Below are 20124 nucleotides of genomic sequence, written 5' to 3'. Positions count from 1 at the left end.
TACATACCATTCTATACCAGTATCTAAAAAATCAAATCTTATCGCTGGTCCTGTGATTATGGTAAGTTTGTGTGCTAGAATAGAAGCAGATATGTACAATACAAATACTGTATACCAAAAAGACAGCAGTACTGTCATCTGTAGCCACATGCTGGGGACAGTTGAATTATCTCTCCTAATTAAATCTTAGGCTAGCAAATCTTAAAAGTAAGCAACGAATCATGAGGTTCAGAAAAACCCTACTCTCAACTAATATCCTCCAAACTGCCTCTACGAAAGCATACAGCCTGCATAAGGTCATGTGTCTCTTATAATTAGACACTCCTTACTTTTTAAACTCAACCTATATGATAGGATTGTGGAATATTACTTAAAACATTAAACGGCTAAGTGTATTAAAATGAACCAGTAAATGTGGAAATAAGAAATACATATTATTTATTTATTACAGGTATTTATATAGCACCGTCAATTTACGCAGTGCTTTGCATATATATATTGTACATTCACATCAGTCCCTAACCCTCAAGGGACGTACAATCTAAGGTCCCTAACTTACATTCATACATACACATAATAGGGCCAATTTAGACAGGAACCAATTAACCTACCAGCATGTCTTTGGGTATTCTTGTTTTTTAACTCTAAAGTATATGTCAGTCACTTAATTATCATTTTTGTGCCTCATTGGAAATAGTTAGAAACATAAAGTAGTTATATTACACTCAGCTTAACCACATATGCGTATAAAGAAAAATGGTGCTTGCGTGCATAGCAGTTGGGCTGGACATAAAATTTATGGAACCCTATAAGCAATGTCAGTCCTGTTCCAAACAAAGTCTGATGCAGGCAAGCCTTGGACTCCCTATATACAAGTCTGTGTAAGCTGGTAAAAGGCCCTCCAAGAGCATGCAAGAAAAATGTAAGCAGCCGTACAGAGATCACTGACTGTTATGTCATCAATAATATTAAGACAGCTGATAGCTAATATTGGTCTATACATAGGGACGTTATCCATGGAATAGGTGTAAAATGTCTGAATCTGCCTTTATGACTGGCTGTTTATAAAAATGCCTGGATAGGGTAGTAAGTTATTAACAACTTCTAAAAATTAGCCAGTGTGTGTTTTGGGTTTAATAGAATAGAGATAAGTAGCTGCATTTTCAGGAATTGTCATTATCAATAGGCTCTTTAATGTCTGCACTAAAACACATCTAATGGGTAAACAATCACTATTTAAAGTGCAAATATGTTGTGTGTTAAAATGTATAGTTATGAGCTGGCCCTTATTCATATAGAGTTGTAGACCCACATAAGTGCATTTTGTTTGCCTAATAATGTAGAGTTACTCGACAGTGCCTCCAATTATTAGAACATCAGTGATAAATACTCAGTCATATAGTATAAGTATTCTATATAGCAGGGTATACACAAATGTTTGGTTTTTTTTTTAATTCAACCAGTGGGTTGAACAGAAAAAAGACTCACAGATCCCCACATCCACAAAAGCAGGGATGAGGATGCAGGGATCTCCCCGCTGCGCTATTGTATTCTCCCAGGAGGGACTCCCCTTCTACCAGAAAATACAGATCAGCACTCAAATGCTTGGCTGCATGCATTGATCAAATGCTGGTTTTCTAGTAGGGCTGTTCAATAAGAGCCTGTCTTACAAGCAAATTCTCTTGAACAGAGAGAGCCACACACGGAACAAAGTGTGTCTAGTTTCTGATGAACTTTCATTTTGTGGACAATCCCTCTACACCTGTATAAGAGTATGCTTAGTCTAAAGTAGATATCTGTATTGTTTTGATACACTCAATATGCAGTAAAAAGATGTTACATTTTCTATCTGTTTTTGCAGTAAGCATAGATTTTTAGCTACATAAAATATAATAATTTTAAACTAAACTGACCAAAATAAATGATCTCACATATTGGGTGCTAAACACGGATGGGGCTAAATCTACCAAAACTGCTGCCGGTATATCACTTTGGGCATAGAAATTACTATTCTTTGTACCAAGAGGGAAAGGTTTTATTCGTTTCTGTGTCACAATACTTCCACTTAAAGTTAGTGGGTCACCAGGGCAGAAAGTGAGAGGAAAACTACCTAGTCAGATACAGACACCCATAAAAACTTGGTAGAGACTCTTATGCGCTTTGTTGAAAACTTTAAAAAATGTTTTGGATGGAGTTTGGGCTTTAACCATTACACACACAAATAGGAGTTAGCAATATGGATTAACACCTCTGATCTTCCCTTCTTATGGATCACAATATATAATATATATATATAATGTTCCCCTGTTTTAGATGTTATGGTCTTAAAGGTGATACTATGGTGGGATATATGTTTTACAGTAGCATATTTTACCAACTCTGCTATTTAAGATGATAGCTCTTAAAAGGCAATTTTACAGCTATTGTATAGAATGTGTTGCTACGTAAACCAACATATATCACATTGTGATTACAGAACTCTCATACCTTTAAAACTCTAACATTAATAATATTTTTTAACTATTATAATTTTATATTTCTAGTTATTCATTAATTAGACTATTTGCTTTGTGTTTAGGCTATTTTACAAGCAGAAGATAGTTTAAAAGAACTGGACACAGAAATTACTGAGTTGAAAAAACACGGAGATAAACTACAAGTGGACCAGCAATCAGTGCAAGAATTATCAAAGCTTCAGGTAAGGTGGGAAAAGATAAAATATTTTCATTTTAGCAGGTTTTTTTCCATACGATTCTTTATTGAAAAAGAAAGGATGATTCCACCAAATTGTAGTAGTACAAAGTGTAGGAATACAACTTGTGTCACAGAATGTCACAGGTACGTATAGAGTGAAAACGAGAGGGCGGAAACCTCATCTGTGTGAAGTCAAATCTGTATGTAAAAATAAAAAAAAAGGGTAGTAGAAGTCCATTTGTGTTGATTTATTAAAACTAGAAAATGCAAAATCTGGTGTAGCTGTGCATTGTAGCCAATCTTCATCTAACTTCAGCTTGTTCAATTAAGCTTTAAAAAAAAAAAAAAACTGGAAGCTGCACCAGATTTTGCACTCCAGTTTTATTAAGTCAGCCCCATTGTGTCCTAAAAGATAATGTTCAGGAAACAGTAAGTAGGGAAAATAACACGAAAGGGTAGGGAAAGGGTTTTAGAATTTTAGCTATCTTAACAGATATAGTAGGAAGAGCAGAAATAAATATCAAGGAATAGTTGATATTTATTTATTTCACTTTTGAAAATGTGGTTTAGCAATTCAGACCCTTTTTACCTTATCATAGGGGAACGATGAGTATATAATCTGCTGGAAATGTGGTATATAATCACACTTGGGATGCTTCCTTTAAAGCTGAACAAATATGTACACAGATGAAATACATATATGAGATGTTCTACCTACCAAGGTTTTTTATTTCTGTGCTTCCAGTTCTGAGAGTTACACAGCTCTGCCAGATAATATAGTACTGCGTGGCAGATCAGGGGACCAAATTTTTCTCTGCAGCATCTTCAACTTTCACTTACAAGTCTCTTCCCCACCTCCATCCTGTGAATGGACAGTGAAAGAAATAGTACACGGAGGAGATCATCTCTTTCATTCTGTTCTCTTCTTCTATCAGTACACTAGTTACAGTGCAGTGTATCTGAGTGCAGGGGCGGACTGACAACTCATGGGGACCCGGGCAATAGGGGATCATGGGGCCCCTGTGTCCTTGCCCAAACTCAAAAAAGCCTATGAAAAAGGTACCAGGGGCATCTCATGGGGCCCCCTACTGACCCCGGGCCCTCGGGCATTGCCCGAGTTTCCAAATGGTCAGTCCGCTCCTGCTTGAGTGGCTCCTTGTGCTGCTTCTCTCTCCCCCATTCTGTGCTGTGCTATACTGCTCATACCAAGTCAAATTCAGGTGCTTACCCTTCTTGCATTTAAACATATATAATTAATCATATATTTTTGATTACAGGGCTGCATTTTTTTGGAGCTATTTTATCTGCCTGGAGTTTAGCTTTAATGAACCAATGTTCTATATCTTTCAAATAGACTTCCCCACTCCCCCCTTCTCCCTCACCACACACACACACATTCCTGCTGGTCCCTCTTCAGAATAGCCCAGTGTTTAAAATCAAACAGTCCTCCTGCGCTCTTATGTATTAACTCGGAAAGGTATAAAAAGCTAAAAAGCAGCTAACATCTAATCCTATACAATTAGGCAACAAAACATAAATGCAATATATGTGATGTAGCGTTCATAACAATATATAAATTAGTGATCATACAGTGATATACACACAAGTATCAGGTCCTATAATGGACCATAAATGGTGAATAATCTACCAAAAAAGGTGACCCCCCAATCCACATGGGGATAATATAAATGTGACTCCCTGGTCCCCAATAAGGGACATTAACCAATAATAAGTGAATCCCTATAGTGGGATCAAATAAATAGCCTCAGTGCGAAAGAAGACAACAATATTGGCAAAATGAGAAATAGTCCAATAATCAGTGTCGCATTCCTTCTGATCATGCACAAAAAGGAATGTGGGTGAACCAACACACCCCGGATGTGATCCCAAAATGGCTGCAATGGCCTCTCACCTCCGCCTTGCGACCCTGCAGGGCCACAGAGCATATATGTATCACCTCTGGATCACCTCAGCAAACAGCACTCCTCAAGGACTGATAGCTTTAAACGACTTCCCTGTTGGCACCATTGTTCTTCCATTTCATTCTGAAGATGGCAGGACGCACCCAGCGCCAGATGCACAGCCCCGGAAATCCACGAATGAGCAGTCCCTGCTTCCCTTCCCACTGCAGCACACGCACAGTCTGTGCACTCATGCAGCTCAGTGGTTTTGCTTGTAAAGGAGTGCAGACTGTGCATTTGTGGTTGGGGAGGAAGGTCAGGTGTGGATTTTGAGGGCTGCACTACTGGCTTGGGTTCATCCTGCCCTCTATAGGGTGGATGGGGGAGGACAATGGTGTTAGCAGCTGAAGTGGGCATTTGTTTGGGAAACAGAGCATAGCATTTTAATATATTGGGCACATTGTGGTGCATGTGGACCTTTTTTTGAGAAATGTGGGTAAGAGTAAACTTACCCTTTAAGTAAAATTGAAGTGACTTATTAGTAAATAAATACCAGCTAGTTAGTAAGTGTGCTGGGAAATCTTTGTTTGTTTAGGCTGTACAAAACTAGTCAATGTGCACCTTACTTTTAAAGCTAGTTATAAACTGGGGTGGTTGCCATTTTTGTTTAGTAAGAGTAAACTTACCCTTTAGGATAAAACTGTAGAGGTGTTACGATGTGTTATGCTTAGTAGTTTTTTTTTATATGCAGTATTTGTACACATGTGATTGTAGTACCTCAATTAAAATAAATTGATCTAAAGGCAAACTTTTTAAAATGTTTTGACAGAATCAGAATTATTACCCCTGTCATTTTTTTTTGTTATCAGTGTGCCACTGAGGAGATTGCAGTTCATTTGATGTCCCATAGCCCAAACAGGAAGTGAGAGGACATCAAAGTGAGGGAATACTTGGGTGTCACCAGAACTAGTGTCTCCATTGAAAGATTTCCCCTCTAAGCCTGTTCTTGTGACAACCTAACATTTGGGATTATCTTTCACTTTCTGTGTAAAAGCTGACAGGGGGTCCAATCCTTCTCCACACTATCCAATAAAAAAAGGATTTTTCTTTTAGTTATACTTTAACTACACAAATTGCCCAGCTATCAACAAGACTTGGTTAGCAGCCTTTTTTTTTTAATTGACAGAAACTATTTTCTTTTTCCTGTACAGGACACTTATGATGAATTGATTATGATAATCAACTCGAGAAGAGGTGGACTAAACCAGAATCTAGCTCTAAAGAGTCAGTATGAAAGAGCTCTACAAGACCTATCTGATTTGATTGAAACAGGAGAGGAGAAGATGTCTGGAGGACAGAAATGCATTGTCACCTCTAGAGAAGAAGTCTACAATATGCTTCAGAAGCACAAGGTAAGGCAGCCCATACAATTTTTTCTTTGTATTCAACCAGCTGGTCCTGAATTATTGTATTCTGACAGCAGAAAGACTTCCCTGCCATCAGAATACAATGATCAGTGCTGCCAACTATAGCCAGCGGTACCGACCGATCAGGAAAACCTGACAGGGAGACTGTACAGAAGTCGATCATTAGACTGACTTTTGTACAATCAGCCTGCCCATATATAGATCAAAATTTGCTGAATCCCTATTTGGCCGGCTTAAGTGTATGTACAGTTAAAATGCTTACATTGCTACTCAAGTTCTGCTGCTTAAAATTTAAGCAGATCCACACAAATGTAAAGCTAAATCATGATAATGGTAGAATGATTTAACCCACTAATATATAGAACACGTGGAGAGAAATGGTACAAACCCAGGTGGCTGGTGATCAAAGAAGCAGGGAAAGTTGTTACACAAGTCCAGTCACTTTCTAAGACACTGGAGGTTATTACGCGGTGCAAAATCTGGTGCAGCTCTGCATAGAAACCAGTCAGCTTCCAGGTTTTATTGTCAAAGCTTAATTGAACAAGCTAAAATCAGAAGCTGATTGGCCACCATACACAACTGCACCAGATTCTGAGTGTTCCAGTTTTAGTAAATCTCCCTCACTATGTTTACGTTAGAGATTAGAAGACTGGAAGGCTGCCTGCTAGGAAGGGGAGCAGAGGGATCTGAGCTGACATTCACACTGACATTCACTGTCAATATTTTGTTTATATTCATTTAGAGGACATTTCTAAACACATATAAATGCATGTAATGATTTTCCAAAGGTGCCAATCGCGCTGCGTGTTTACATGCGTTTAATTGCAGTCAGTTTAGCTGCATTTAGAGAAAATAGAATTCTGTTTGTTCATGTAAACACAACTAAATTATTTATTACAGGTACTCATATAGCACTGTCAATTTACGCAGCACTTTACATATATATTGTATAGGGGCTTACAATCTAAAGTTCCTACCTTACATCCATATACTAGTGCCAACTTAGACAGGACCCAATTAACCTACCAGCATGTCTTTGGAATGTACGAGGAAACCAGAGTACCCAGAGGAAACCCATGAAGGCACAGGGAGAACATGCAAACTCCAGGCAGCTGGTGCCACAGTTGGGATTTAAACGAACAACTCTAGTACTGCCAGGTGGAAGTGCTAACCATTTAGCCACTGTGGTGTGTCTAAACATGGTTAAATCTGCTTTGAAGCAGGAACAACTAAACATTCATAATCAACAAAGGTAGGAAGGTCCACTGCAAGATCAAATACAGTTCCTGCAGTGTCTTAATGAGCTCAGATATGATGATTATAACACTGTTTTATTGTGAATGTGGGAGAATTGCGTTAAAGTATAGTCACATCATTGAATAATATTGTCAAATGTATGAGTTTGGTCCAAATATCATTTGCAAATGGAAATACCACTTTTTATATTTATTATGAATACATGCAATATTTTCCAGGAGTATTTCCAAGGCTTGGAGTCACACATGATTCTCACAGAAACACTTTTCCGGAAAATCAGCAGCTATGCTTCTCTTAGGGAGACTCAGCAACACTCAGACTTGATGGCGAGAGCATCTGCTGTACTGAAACAAGCTCACAAGAGAGGAGTAGAACTGGAATACATACTAGAGGTAAGGATAAAGCCTTTTTACATGAGTGATTCCTATGTATATAACAGAAAGGACTTATTAATTTGATTATTTTTATGTTATTTGACTGACCTAAAAAAACTGTAAAACGGACATGTGCATATCTATTGAGAAAAAATATCTATTGATCACAAAACTACATGAATATTGGACATAAATAGTTTAAATACAAAATTGTACTGTTTTAACTTGCTCTGAGATTTCAAGTACCAAGGACTAGGTTTGTGTGATATTTCTTTTCCATAGAGTTGCATGGGTGTAATAAGTAGCAAAATTCTGTTTTTAAGACAAAATTGCTCTCAATATAGTTTTTTTTCTGTTTGGTAGAGTGGGTGTAATTCATTACTGTGTTTTAAAAACAGGACCCTGGTAAAGAGGTCTGCACCCACCCTCTGGCATGGTGGTATGCCATACTGATTGGTGTCTGAGTTAAGCTTCAGGTGTCATTAGGTGAAGTGAGTGCTCCATGTATTGTTATAGGCAGTCTAACAGGGCAATATGTAGATATGGATAATTCATTACTTAGAAGATTCCTGTAGGAATATACAGTATCACTACATCTAGTGACAGCAGAACAATGCTGGGAGATAAGAGGTCTCCCTTCTAGGATACGAAGAGCTGTAAAGACCTAGTGGGTGGATTATAACTTGATCTCACTCCATCCATTTGGAAATTATGCTTTTAGTTTAGTTATGCTTCATAAAAATATAATTTTCATCTGTTAAACACTAAAGCGAGCATAAGAAAAAGCTTCATGACTAAGAGTGTGTGCAGAAGAAATATTGTCATATCATTTAGTCTGATACATATTCCTGTTACCTATACCTCCTGTAATATAAAACTAATGGGCAACAAGAGCAGTTGTCCTACAGATATATAACATCGCAAGGCTCATGTCTCTAGTCTCTATATACGACTGTATTTTTTTAGTCAATGTACTAACTTTAGATAGTAAAAGCAGAATTCAGTATTAATAACTGTTTAAATACTTCATTAGTTGCACCAAAATCTGTTCTTAATCATCTGCTACTTTACATGTACAGAAGCCATGCACTGTTATCTAAGGCAGTTCCAATTGAGATATATTCATATTTAAATTATATGCATAATATTGTTAATCTGGGTTAAACTGGGATTTGGAAATAGTACCAACAAAACTGTATTTGTATGCCCTCCTTGGCACTGACAGTTTCCCCATGTTGCATTCAATTAACTGAAGGCAAAACATTCAAGGTCATTAGTAAGCTTTCTAGCCTATCAGCATGAGAAAATATGAGAAAAGGCAAATGTATATTCATCTATAGGCATCTATGTTTTTTCTTTTTATTAATATATTTGCTGTTCAAAATTATATCTTAAACGCCAGCCGAACTTTCAATTTGAATCAGCTAAATACATTTTAGTTGCATCAAAATGTGTGAAAAGTCTTACAGTTGGTTTTCTTAAGGAAACAGTCACAGCCTAAATGGAAAAGCCTGTTCACTGCCAGCATGTTGGACACTTGCTCTCTGTGCAGAAGCAGTGGTCTTTTTTGTAGAGGTACGACACATCCTCTTCTGAGCCAGACCTATACCTCTAAAATCTGCAAATCTCATGCCATCTCATGCCAACAGCCCAACATCGGCACAGAGAGAAATAAAAATGCTTTTCTTTAGGAGAGCCAAGAAAGGCTAGTTCCCCATCTGCCTTTTATGTTTGTCTGTGTCCCCGTTGCAGGTTGTCTCTCAGTTCCTGTCTGGTAAAACCATTGTCAGCACTTCAGGAAGTATAAGAAAATCTTTCCCAAAAAGACTTCCGATCATTCCCACTCTTTTTAGAACTGTTTATTTATGACAGGCATTTATATAGCACCGCCAATCTATGCATCGCTTTAAATATATATATTGTACATTGACATCAATCCCTGTCCTCAAGGAGCAATCTAAGGTCCATACCTCACATTCATAGATTCACATACTAGGGCCAGTTTAGACAGGAGACAATTAACCTATCAGCATGTCTTTGGAATGGGAAGAAGCCCATGCAAGCACAGGTAGAACATGCAAACTCTAGGCAGGTAGTGCTATGGTTGGGATTTGAACTGACATTGCTACTATTGCTAGGTGGAAATGCTAACAACTTAGCTACTGAACTAGAATAAAAAGTTTGTGGTTTGACATATACCTAAATGTTTGCTTTTGGTACAGGTTTTCTGTGGGACTTTACTTAAATTTAAAACATTTTTATTTTAAGAATTCATCTGCATTACATTGGGAATAGGTAAATAAGATTCTGGAAACTGTATCTTTTGTGGAGAAGATGAGAATTTACGATTTGTTGGTGTCTTCCATGTAATCAGTGCTGAGGCATTAGTCATTGGATCTCTGCTGATAGGTAGAATCACTATAAAGGTTGAGCCACTGACTGGCCAGCTCTACCTAAATGTCAATTATCCTAGAATCACTGCCATCAACCATATGAGCAATGTGTATGTCTCCACATTGACTAAGTATTTATTTACCTAGGGAAAAGATTCTTGTCTTTTTTTCTCTCAGCGGCACATTGTCAAACACTTAGGTGTGTTATGCCCCTTAATGATAATGTCAGGTTATTTGCTTTAATAGTTTGAAACGTTATGTTCCATATGATGTTTTCTTTTTTGCTAATTACAAATCTCTAGACATGGATGCAATTGGATGAAAAATATCAAGACCTAAGCAGGCAGCTGGAGACAATTGAGAGCAACATACCTATTGTGGGGCTTGTGGAAGAATCAGAAGAAAGACTAAAAGAAAGAATTCAGTTGTATCAGGTACTGTGAAATATATTTATCACCAACTAATTAAGTACATAAAAAGAATCAAATTTCATTCAGTTTTACTGGATTTTACAATCTCCCTCTGTTTGGTCATGATCTACCTTTTAATCTCAATATATTCATTTTCTTATATTGTCCAAGGAACATATCTGGATAAGGTGCCTCTTGTAGTTGCAGAGACTCTGGTAGATATGTGCATTGGACCTACACTGATGTAAGCTCTGGGACATTCTTGAAGATCTGTGCAGGTCAATGCAGCTGGCCACCAGTCATTGATTTGAATAGGCTGTCTGCCTGCAGGTGAATAGACCACGTGTATATCCCATAAGAGATGAAGTTTGCAACCAAGTGAGAATGTAGCTGTGCATTCCACTTGGGTGAAGGCGGCTGTTTGCATGGGTGTACAGATAAAAACGGCTGTGTGAATGAGGCCTAAGAAAAGGCAAAAAATGGGGTTGAAAATGCCAGTGTAACCTGAGCATAGTGAAGGCTGCTCCATTTTATGTTTAATCTTGTCCTCATAACAAATTTTGTTGTGATTCTTTCACAAACAGTTTTTTAAGCCATGCAGAAGGCAAGGCCTATCCCCCAAATGCATTGACCGTATCTGATGTTCCTGCTCAAAAAAGATCGTAAACAAACTTCCAAGCAAGATGACTATTTTTACTAGGTGCCCAGAACTACATATCCAGATTTTGTAGTTGCGGGACTAAAGGTCCCCAGTTGGTGGCTTGATAACCATGTGAAAATAAAATAAATAAAGTTCTGTGCTTTGGATACATTTTTGCTACAAAATAAAATAACATGACCGCTTGCAGTTAAAAATTGTGCTATATCACACAATACATAAACTAAAACCATATTATTAATGTGCAAAAGAAAGTCTAATATAATGTCCAAAATTGTGCAAAGTGCCCGTGTTCATGCACATATACCCTGGTGCTCCACTTGACAGTGCATTTTGTGCCCCACATGGACTAATAATTAGCATGTGTAGATGACCATATAAATCTAGTATGATCAAAAGCCCTTGTGCGACATTCCCCTGTATAATCACCACCGCTCCTTTTTATCTGAAGATATACAGCATTCAGAATTAATCTGTTCAAATGGAAGAACCACATAAAGTAGATCTCATAGCGTTAAACCACTCCAGTAATTTATGAATAAAAATTCATAAATACCCTCACATGGTACAGTGCCTAAAAGACCAGCACCCGGAGTAAACAGCTTGTGTATAGCGGTAAAGATGGCCGCTGCCCACTCCGGTACCGGAAATGGGATGCCCAAAAGTGACTTCGGCAAAAGTTGCGTCACCAAGCCTTGACACATTTCAATTTGATTGGTCGTCTTCAGGAAGCTGTTTGCCACACAGCCCCTTGTAATAAATTACTGGAGTGGTTTTATGCTATGAGGTCTAATTTCTGTGGTTCTTCCCTTTTAACGTATTCATCTTGAATGCTGTATATCTTCTGATAAAACAGAGCAGTGGTGATTGTACAGGGCAATGCCGCACAAGGGCTTGTGACCATTCTAGAGATAGATGGTCATCTACATAAAGGAATGTTAGTCCATGTGGGGTACAAATTGCACTGTCAAGTCGAGCACAGGATATATATGTATGAACATGGGCACAATGCACAATTTGGGACATTATATTGGACTTTCTTTTGCACTTTATCTGTTACAGTTTAAGAAATATGACTTATAATTATGTGGCGAGCGCGGTTTATATATGGTTTTAGTTGAGAACCATGTGGCTTGCACCACTTTTTCCCATTAGTCTAGTTGCCTTTGAACAGGGGTCTCTGTGAACAGAAGCTGCACCATACAGTTATTTAATCTCAGTGATTAACATTAATGTCATTGCTTTATTTTGTTTGTGATTGGTGTTTAACATACAGCATCTAAATGGGGCTCACGGTCTGATAGTGGTTGGTTATTGATGTGTTTTTCTTTTGACATTTTTTAGCTAGCTATGCGGCAGGCATGATAACAAACTAACTAGCTATCAATGATTTTTCTTTACAGTGCTTTAAGTCCAGCTTGGCAGAGTACCAGCCACGACTTTACCAGGTCTTGGAAGATGGGAAGAGACTGCTGATGTCAATCAATTGCTCAGAGCTAGAGAGTTCACTGAATCAGTTAGGAGAGCAATGGCTGAACAGCACCAGCAAGGTTTCCAAGGAACTGAACAGACTGGAGAATATCCTCAAACACTGGACAAGGTATCACAAGTGTACAGGAATGCCCGATAGGGCCCAGCATCAAAAATAAATGTTTATTAGTGACACATTTGTATAATTCTAATGAACAGATTTTCCAAACACATATGGATTATAAATATAAAAATTCTTCTGAAGCTCTACGTAGTCATTTTAATGCCATGGATGTAAATGTCAGGTTAGAACAGAACTACTTGCATCAGGCTAACTCATTAACCCTTATGTCCACTGCATTTTCAAAGGCTGTAAGTTTATGGAACCAAAAACTTACATCCTCTGGTGCCCAGGACTGCCTGGTAAAAAGTTGTCCATCATATTTATTCATACAATTTATAGCTGTCCCCCACACTGCTGCAGTCCCTTTCCTGGAATGTGAACAACACTGCAATGGACAGCCAGTGACTATAGCAGTACAGAAGGCATAGAAAACTTTATGAATGGATGTGATGACATCCATTTATTAAGTTTTCTACATTTCTCATCAGCCACTGCAGCACTGTTTACATTTTTTTCAGGATGGAAAACAGTGAGATAAGTAACCATCACTCTAATGTTTACTGATCTCCTGCTGGGTAAAACTGAATCGAAGTGCTTATTCATGAACTTTTCTGAGTTCAGGGCAGTGCTTGGTGCCGCAGGAGAAGAAACCCAAGGACTTTGTGTATTCAAATTCTTTCCCCAGCACAAAGGGGCGCCTCTATAGTCAATCATCCCTAGTCCATCTTTTGAGTGAGAAAAAGAGGGTAGCTATACTCCTGCTTGCAATAGGACCATGGAGAACGAATGTCGCACACGGCAGCAAAAAAAAAAAGCATCAGGATTTGTGGAGGAGGCTGAGAGCAATATAAGATATATTTCTGAGTTACAAATGCATTGAACAGAATTTTCTTATTTAAAAAAGTTCTGATGTTTTTCAGTAAATATCTTGAGTATTTTTGTAATTTGTTACTAAATTGTCCACGTAATGTAAAATACTTGTATGAAAAAGCCAGATTGACTATAACATTTCATTTCTGCTTCTAGATATAAAAATGAATCAGCTGAACTTGTTCACTGGTTGCGCTCTGCAATGGATAGACTAGACTTTTGGACTGAACAGTCTGTTACTGTGCCTCAAGAGCTGGAGACAGTCAGAGATCATCTAAATGCTTTCTTGGTAATTATGTAAAAGATTGTTAAATAGCTGATATAAAGGTGCCTGCATCCATGTCAGTGCCTACATGCATGTTTACCTGTTTTGAGTCATGTGGAACCCCAAAACCCTGGGCTCTCTAGTTTACTAGTTGCCCTAGAAAATAAGGTAAATATGTGTCAGCTCGTTGACCTGTGGTCAGTATAGAAGCTGCAATCAAGCTATCAATTTATTGCTTTCCATTAATGCTTTGTTAACTTTCTTTTTAGAAAGGATAAAATGGGATAATGAGCCAGTCTGAACTCTGATTCTTCTTTTATGCATAGATTAGGACACTTATGTAAATGTTTCTCATACTGAAAATATGGAGTACATGGATACCAAGTTGAACTTTGTGAGCTCTAAATGTGTTTTTGTGGTAGTGAAAGGACACCATCATGCCCAGTTATAAGTGGGTAGGAATAAGATTTTGGTTCACTGCTACCTTGGGTTTGCAAGTCACAAAAGCCAATAATTTGAAGTATTGCATAACCAACCCCCTTTACTATAAAAGAATGAGCTCACAGCAGCAATGTTGTCATTGTAAGTTGAATCTGTGTTTTTCTGTGTAGGGGGGTCGGGGAATACTGCTTGTGTTTGTTATCTCTATTTGTATATGTATTCCTTTATTTATGTTTGGTTTGGCATTGGTATGATAACAATATTTGTCCCACCAACTTCACCACACAGCAAATTTTGTGCACAATTTGCAAAACTGTTGGTGAACCTATTTCATCCATAATTTTTGTTTGTATACCATATATTTTCATACAGATCCAAACATTAGGTGACAGAACTAGATATAGTTATCTTATCTAGTGGCCAGATAATGTTTACCTTTCTTTACTGTGCTGACACACATGTATATAAAGGCATTAAATTCTGCCAAACATGAATATATAAGCATTTAAAAATCAATATTGGTCAGACGTTCTGTGTCTTGTTCATTCTTCTTGTGTTATCTCAAGGAGCCTAATCAGCCCTGCTAGTTCTTCCTTTGGATGACAGAACACTTACTCTCTAGGTTGTAGAGGTGAGGATGGTGGGATAAAACTCATTAGTACAGCAAAATACTGGCAGAGCTGACACCAATTCTTGTTCTTTCTTTCCACAAATTCCTGTGTGTTGGCTCAAAACAAGAAATTTGTAGCATTTTGACAGATCTACAGGTATCTTACTTCATTCCCTGAGATGAAAATTGGGGAAATGTAGTACATGTATTGCAAAGATGCAGTGCATTTTTTCTTGGCACACACTTACACATACAAACCTTACTGAGACTAACATGAGAAGCCGTAGCTGACCTTAAAAAATGCTAGCTACCTGGCTGTCCCAGAACAATCACTCAACAAATAAAATGAGAACTCCTCATGTGCATGCTTGTTCTTGGTTGACTCAAAAAGTACCTAGCAATTGGATCAGGATGATAGCCTGGAAACTAGTATTTTCAGAAAGGGGTTTACTATAGAAACCTTCCTATTCTTTAGGTTTTTACTATAGAAGCCTTTCTATTCTTTAGGTTTTCTTGAATTGCTAAATATTTTTAGGAACTGAACTTGCCATTCATTTTACTTACTTACTTTGTCCTTCTAGGAATTCTCCAAAGAAGTTGATGCCAAATCTTCTCTGAAATCATCAGTGCTGAGCACTGGAAACCAGCTGCTTCGTCTGAAGAAAGTAGATACAGCAGCACTTCGTTCTGAACTGGCACAGATAGATAATCAGTGGACAGAGCTCCTCACTCATATCCCTGTAGTACAAGAAAAGCTTCATCAAGTAAGTTAGGACAGTCTGATGTCACTAAATAATAAAATATTAAATTTTCCAGGCTTTATAGTGACCCATTCCTTTTCCAAGCAGGACAGCATAATCTAACATTCACCACTTCTTTTCTTTGCTCCTGTGCCACTTCTGTGGCTGCCAGGAATTGGAAAATAGTGCCTCATGTAAGCTTCAAATCAATTTGCTGCAGATTACACAGGGCTGTGAACGCTTTCCCCACACCCATATGATAGCGCTGGACCAATCACAAGGCACAAGTGCTGTCACAAGGAGGAAGGGAAGGGGAGTGAGTCACACGCTCACCTATAACTTGATATCTAGACCAATAGCTACTGGGTATTTAACTTTGTTCCAGGCAGCTGAACAGAGTGGTGGGGTAGAAAGAATATGATGAGCCTTTCCCTTTCCCTTTCCCTTTCCCATTCCTTTCTTTTCCTTTCCTTTCTGCATTCCTCCTGCATTTACATGCAAAGAAACCACACATTTCATCCCTTTCTTCATTCCTTCCTTATTTAAATGCAGAAAAAACACACATTTCACAGTTCCACAATTATTCTATGTCCAGCCTACTATTGTATGTTATGTGGCTTAGAAACTTTATTTGTTTTTTAGCTGCAGATGGACAAGCTTCCTTCACGCCATGCCATTACTGAAGTCATGACTTGGATTTCTCTGATGGAAAATGTAATTAAGGAAGATGAACAGAACATCAGGAATGTTGTAGGATGTGAAGCTATTCAGGAATATTTGCTGAAATACAAGGTAATGTCAAATGCCAAATGTTCTTAACCACAGAGGGGGCCTCAAAACACTTTTCCACTAAATTATGTTAATAATTGTCATATTGAGTCACATTGTACTGTATATTCTCACTGAATGGATATAATTGAAAGGAAAACATCTTTATACTTTACTTAAAAAATCAAAATCTTGGTAAATCATCACAAATATTAAGGCAATCTATTACTTTGATTAGACCTGAATGGACAGACTTATTTAGCCTAGGGCATGTTAAAGCAGAGCTCCACCCAAAAGGGGAATTGACAGGTACCCGCTCCCACTTCCGCTGTGATCATCTAGGCGATCGGAAGCAGAAGTTGTCCTCCTACCCTCCCTCTCCGTAGTCTTGTGGGACACATGACAGGTCCCAGAAGACTACTGGGTCATTCAGGAAGCGCAACGCTACTCCGGCATGCACTGTGGGCATCCGGCTGTGAAGCCGCAAGCTGTCATAGTCGGGTGCCCACACTGAAGATACCAGCGCCAGGGAGAGAAGACAGCCGGTTGTTAAACGGGCTGAGGGGAGGACACCTGCAGGATCATTGGATCAGGTGAGTGGCAGTTTTTTTAAAAGTCAGCAGCTACAGTTTTTGTAACTGCTGACTTTTATTTTTTTACAGTGTGAGTGGAACTCCGCTTTAACAACAATGAGGTTTGGGTACCCTCAGCTACCTCTAAAGTAGGTGTCCAGCTTTAATTTAGGATGGATAAGCTCATTAAGTGTGAACAGAAATAGTCAGGTATGGAATGGTTTCCACTCAAATTCTTGTTTCAAAGAAATCACTATTTGTTAGCACAATAATTTCCTGTTTGTACCTGGTCACCTTTTTTGTAATTTAATTTTTTTTAACATGGCACAAGTATTAAAGTGAAACTCCAAACAATAACTATGAGCTCAGCATTTCAGTGATATGCTCTGCATGTATGCCCTTTCTTACTCTTTTATCTTCAAGCATTCTCAAGGTGCATAGATCATTAACCTTCTTCCACTGAAACTATGTTATCCAAACCCAGCCATATAACAGGTGACTAAAGGAAAATAAAATGGCTGTTTTGTTTCTGTTTACTATATCACCTCTCCTGCTTCAGCCAGTGATTGGCTCACTGACTACATTGTGCAACACAATATACGGTATTCCTTATTGAGATTGCTGGCCCTTATTCTCATTCTGCTGTTCTGCTAATGTCTGTGCAGGACATTCAAGGAATCTGACAACACAGTTAAATATGCTAGTTCCATGTAAAAATGCATTTTAACTAACACATCATGCACATCAGATTATGCACTGTAACATATTTACATATTCTGAACAAGCAGTAAAATCACTCTAAAACACATTATTCGTCTCTGTATCTGTAAGTAATGTGAAGAAATTATTTTCAAAGTTCACTAGACAGGCATTGGATTTTTTTATGGGAGCAAAATCTTGGCAGCCTACCAGCAGGTGATTCTAAGGCCAAACTGCTAAAACCTGTTGTGTTAAAGCATGCACATTTTTTGCATGTTAATGTGTGCTGCATTAAGCCTATTCAGAATGAATGGGTTGGCAGGGCACCTTTCCTGGTTGCACATTGCACCACAATGCATATTAGTGTGTTGCTGCACATTGTGCCGCATAGCACCTCTGTCAGCATGGTCCATTGGCGTTCTATTGAGAAAAGGGATAACATAATTTAATTTATGTAAAAGCCTCATAAAAATAGTTTATGTAGCAGATGGCAGTGCAAGTTAGCACTATGTAAATAAATCAAATAAATATATGTATGCCATGGTAAATGCTGTAATCCTTACATTCAACATTTCAGAATATCATTTGTATTTTTTTGCAGGGATTTAAGATTGACATCAATTGTAAGCAGCTGACAGTGGACTTTGTGAATCAGTCAGTGCTCCAGATTAGTAGCCAGGATGTGGAAAGTAAAAGGAGTGACAAAACTGATTTTGCTGAAAAGCTGGGAGCCATGAATAGACGCTGGCAGATCCTTCAAGGATTGATAACTGAAAAGGTAATAATACAGTACATGCACGCCAACTGTAAAAGGTATATTGTTTATTGTATATTTTTATAAGGGTAATATAAAATAAATTTATATTTTATTTTGTTATTTTTTTTATTTATAGTTTTCATTTTATATGCCAGTAGGTCAGGTAGCATATAGGTAGCAGTGGTGGTCAACTTGAAAATTATAGAGGGGTTCAAGTGTGGCCCCTGAAACTTTCAGAGGGGCACAGTGGCCGCTCTTTTCTGTAAGTTGAAGTGCATTGTGTTGAGTTTGGAAGCCCATCTAAAATGAGTGGGCTGTAATGTACCTTGATGCTGAAAAATTTCAGTACTTTTGTATTTTTTACTGCAACGAACACTGAAGAGAAAGTGAAATGTAGTGAAATATGCCCCACTTGGTGTCATTGACAGTAATAGCAACTCCCAGTGTTGATGTCAGTGGCTGCAGTAATAATCCCCAATATTGGTGTCAGTGACTGCAGTAATAACCTCCAGTATTGATGCCAGTGACTGCAGCAATAACCCCAGCATTGGTGCCATTGACTGTAATAACAACCCTCAACATTGGTGCCAGTGACTACAATATTACACCCAACATTGGTGGTCATTATATAAACCCCCTTCATTACTGGTCAGTGGCAATTCTGGCAACCCCCTCCCAGCATTAATGGCCAGTGACTGTGTTATTTAAATCCTCCGCTCTGTATTGGTGGTCCTTGGCAGTGCTGATAAATCACTCACACTTACAATTATGGCTTAATTTCAATGCTGCGTTCATGCTCTTACGAAATACATACTTCAATTACTAATTCCACACAGAAGTCTAAAGCAGACTATATATTATACAACTTTCTTTTCTGCAACCACAGATTGTAGGAAAGAAAACCTGCTTGATTTCCGCAGCGTGAGAATCCCTCCTGCAGCGCTATTGTATTCTGTCGGAGGAGAGCTTTCCTGGCTGGCAAAATACAATGATCAGTGCTGGTGACTATAGCCACCGTCAGTGATTGAAAGAAAAAAAACAGGCTGGGTGTATTGAAATCAATTGATGGATCAACTTCAGTACAACCAGCTTGCCCATAGATGGATAGAAATTTGTCTAGTCCCTCCTAAACTGGCCGAGATTCAATGCATTTATAGCTGGCTTAAGTGCAAATTTTACAGGCATTCTATTGATGTGGCTATTTCAAAGTTCCCTGATATTTTATTAGTCAGCAGGAGTTCTCTGTGTTCCTCACATGAATAATCTAACTACTTTTTATTTAAAAGGTGTTCTATGTATAACCTAATTGTCCTTTGGTCCACAGACCAGTGAAATCTCTAAATAAACTATATACAGTATTTAAAAAAAATTCTGTATAACTAATATCACTCTGTGTTAACAAAAGCTGGGCTCCAGGCAAACAGCTAAATATCAAGCTGAAATCGACTTGGAGCACAACGGGAGCAGCATTTCACTGCTTTCTCCTTTCGTCAGCATGTTGCCTGTTTGCCCATATGCATACAGCAGAGCTGGGTTGGCTTCTAATGCTACCTTCTAAGTGCTTAATTTCAGGGGATGGCAGATGTACAGCATACAAGACCGATTCTGGTACTTTTACTAGTTGTATCCATAAATACATTTACTGTTATTAAAGAAATACAGAAGTGCATATTTTTTTTAATCTGCCACTTTAA

At 38.2% G+C, this 20124-nt stretch overlaps 1 protein-coding gene across 5 annotated transcripts in view; it reads left to right on the top strand.

Annotated features, from left to right (window-relative positions):
• The window catches only part of SYNE1 (spectrin repeat containing nuclear envelope protein 1), a 662466-nt gene that overhangs the window by 539409 nt on the left and 102933 nt on the right, over window positions 1–20124 (top strand). For all 5 annotated transcript variants that reach the window (XM_089694288.1, XM_089694287.1, XM_089694289.1 and 2 more), the window contains exons 104-112: window positions 2579–2698; window positions 5807–6007; window positions 7498–7671; window positions 10349–10480; window positions 12518–12714; window positions 13735–13867; window positions 15476–15658; window positions 16277–16426; window positions 18275–18451. In XM_089694288.1, coding sequence (XP_089550414.1) covers window positions 2579–2698; window positions 5807–6007; window positions 7498–7671; window positions 10349–10480; window positions 12518–12714; window positions 13735–13867; window positions 15476–15658; window positions 16277–16426; window positions 18275–18451 — 1467 coding nt within the window. The remainder of the gene's footprint in view (window positions 1–2578; window positions 2699–5806; window positions 6008–7497; window positions 7672–10348; window positions 10481–12517; window positions 12715–13734; window positions 13868–15475; window positions 15659–16276; window positions 16427–18274; window positions 18452–20124) is intronic.

This window comes from Staurois parvus, unplaced genomic scaffold (assembly GCF_062004578.1).
Source record: "Staurois parvus isolate SC_StPar_1 unplaced genomic scaffold, SC_StPar_1.0 ptg000657l, whole genome shotgun sequence".
Lineage (NCBI taxonomy): Eukaryota > Metazoa > Chordata > Amphibia > Anura > Ranidae > Staurois > Staurois parvus.
The sequence above is the reverse complement of the archived record's forward strand: the minus strand, read 5'-3'. Positions and strand labels throughout refer to the sequence as shown.